Here is a 2,656-nt window from a genome sequence, read left to right as displayed (position 1 = left end):
CAATCCGTTTTACCTGTATGAAAATTTTATATTTGAATGCTAACTGCTGTATTTTGAATTAGAGACAGTTGCAAATGGTTTCTTGACATGGTTGGCTGACCCAACAAAGATGGAATTAACAATCAGCCCCTTTGAAAGGCACTGTACATGAATCTGCACAGATAAATTCTTTTATGCACTTACTTCATGTTCATGAACTTTGATCATACAGGATGTCGTGCGAAGAGAATTGTGGGGTTAATCTTTTTCTGAATTTAATATAGCGAGTGAATCAGATTGAAACAGCAACTTGCCTTTCCCATGAAACAGGCAGTTAAAGATGCTAATGTCATTGATGCAGCCTTCTGAGGCAAGTCACGGTTACATGTCTGATTTTGTTTTTCTGAGGTAGGATATTGGCCTAAAAGTATACTACTTGAAGGTAACGATGTGCCTCATTATGTTTCGGTAATTTGATGCAAATGGCAAGTACTAAAAAAATTTGATGTAAATAGGGAAAGTTTCTTCGCTGGCGACAAAAAGTATTGAGATTAGCTTAATTTAAATTGATAAATTTTGTTAGCTTAACTTCTGATTCTCAGTCCTCTTCTTCCCCTTCAGTTTTATTCTATTATCAACATTGTTACTCTGTGTGTCATTATCTCCGTTCCTCTTTCAGGTGAATGCACTTACATAGGAGCGTATTAAAAGGAAATGCGCGCACCATTCTCAGTTGTTGCTGACATACTTGTATTATAAGAAAAGTTGTGAGATTTATCATTTAAGCCTTTTGGTTCAAAGGAATTTACAGGATTTTTGGAATATTCCTGTTGAGGTTATTTGGTTTCTAGGATTGGCAACTATATGATTTTTTTCCCCTTTGCATGCAATTCTAGAGTAATATTTTCAAACCCGTGTGTTTATGCTTTTTTATGCTACACCTTGTTTTATGTCACAATTAGACCATGCGCCAAATTCTGAAGGAAAATTCTTGGTGTTTTCCCATGATGCAGATTCACCTGTTTTCAATTCCTCTAGAATTCTCGAGTTCTTGACCAAGAACGCTGAGGTGAGAGCCACTTTTAACTTCATGATTGTGGAGCCGGTTGAGGGGAAGTCGATTGTTGTGTGCTCCTTCACAGAGCCACTAGTGTTCGACCCTAAAAGGCTATCTTTGGGCATAACAAAGTTCATGAAGACCACCACTGAAGTAGAGTGGATGTACCTGCGAAACGATTGTCTCGTGATCGAGTGTGAAGTCAGTGTTATCAAGGAACCACTCGAGGCCCATGTTCCGCCCTCCCATCTTTTGGATAATCTTGCAAAATTACTAGATGGGAAGAAAGGAGCAGACGTGACTTTCAAGGTGCAGGGGGAGGTTTTTTCTGCTCATAAGGTTTTGCTTGCGACGCAATCAGCGGTCTTCGACGCCGAGTTCTACGGGCCGATGGGGGACAAAGGGGCGCAGGACATAACTATTGATGACATGCAGCCTGCTGTTTTCAAGTCATTTCTTCACTTCATCTACACGGATTCAATGCCTTCCATGGACGATCTCGAGGATGATGACAAAAGAGAAATGGTTAAGCACTTACTTGTGGCTGCAGATAAGTATGCCATGGAAAGGATGAAGCTGATATGTGAAGGCATGCTATGCAAGAGTCTTGATGTTGAGAATGTGGCAACCATCTTAGCTCTAGCTGACCAGCACAGTTGCAGCAATCTCAAAGATGCTTGCATCGAATTTATGTTCTCTTCGAATAGAATGAATGATGTGATTGCAAGCCAAGGGTATGTACAACTCAAAAGATCTTCGCCTGATATCATTGTGGATGTGTTGGAGAGAGCAGCCATGTCCCGCAAAATTTAGTCCCGCAAGTATGAGCTACTGCCTATCCTTCCGTTCCGATTGATCTTTGGAGAGCAGCTAAGTCCTGCAAAAAGGCAACTAAGCCTGGATAAACTTGTAGTGCCCATCCTGGGTTAGCTTCTATCTAGTTACTTTTGATGCATAGCAACCTTAGATGAGGTTGCCATGTCTTTATGTTTCCAGGGATCTTTTGGAGGAAGCGAGTTGGTTTTGTAAAATGTGCTTCTCCAATATATTGGTTGATCTGTATGATATAAGTATATGTATGAATCTATGGTAGCTCACTAGTTGCCTTTTTTTTTATCTGCTTTTAATTTCTGCCTTGTGTGAGAATGATAAAACTTCTTAGCTATCATTTTTTAGATAATCCGTTTTACCTGTATGTAAACTTACATTTGAATGCCAACTCTTAGATTTTAATTAAGACAGTTACAAATGGTTCCTTCACATGGTTGTCTGACCATACAAAGATGGAATGAACAATCAGATTTGCGTTCACTTTGAAAGGCACTGTACATGAACTTATATGCAATTGTTTCCAGTTCATGAATTTTGCTGATGGAGGGTGTTATGGGGTGATAAATTTTGAGTGAATCTTTTTTTGAATTGAAAATATTTGAGTGAATACATTGGAACAGCAACACGGATTTCGTACAAAAAAAGTTGTTGCGGCAATGAACCGTCAGGGTACAAGAGAAGGTACTGATTCTGTATTCAGATTAGCTTCCAGCTACATAATCTGCTAGGATAGATTATACTGTAGTGATCCTTGATTCTTAATAGTTTCAGTTACACACCCTTGTACTT

The 2,656-nt window shown here is 39.2% G+C and overlaps 1 protein-coding gene across 1 annotated transcript; it reads left to right on the top strand.

Annotated features, from left to right (window-relative positions):
- Positions 1-427: 427 nt before the first annotated feature.
- Positions 428-2,066, top strand: LOC119299130 (BTB/POZ and MATH domain-containing protein 1-like). Its single transcript, XM_037576402.1, has 2 exons — positions 428-447; positions 1,018-2,066. Exons 1-2 carry the CDS (start codon positions 428-430, stop codon positions 1,847-1,849), a joined length of 852 nt encoding a protein of 283 aa, XP_037432299.1. The 3' UTR covers positions 1,850-2,066.
- Positions 2,067-2,656: the final 590 nt, after the last annotated feature.

This window comes from Triticum dicoccoides, chromosome 5A (assembly GCF_002162155.2).
Source record: "Triticum dicoccoides isolate Atlit2015 ecotype Zavitan chromosome 5A, WEW_v2.0, whole genome shotgun sequence".
Lineage (NCBI taxonomy): Eukaryota > Viridiplantae > Streptophyta > Magnoliopsida > Poales > Poaceae > Triticum > Triticum dicoccoides.
This window is presented reverse-complemented; position numbering and strand designations above follow the sequence as displayed.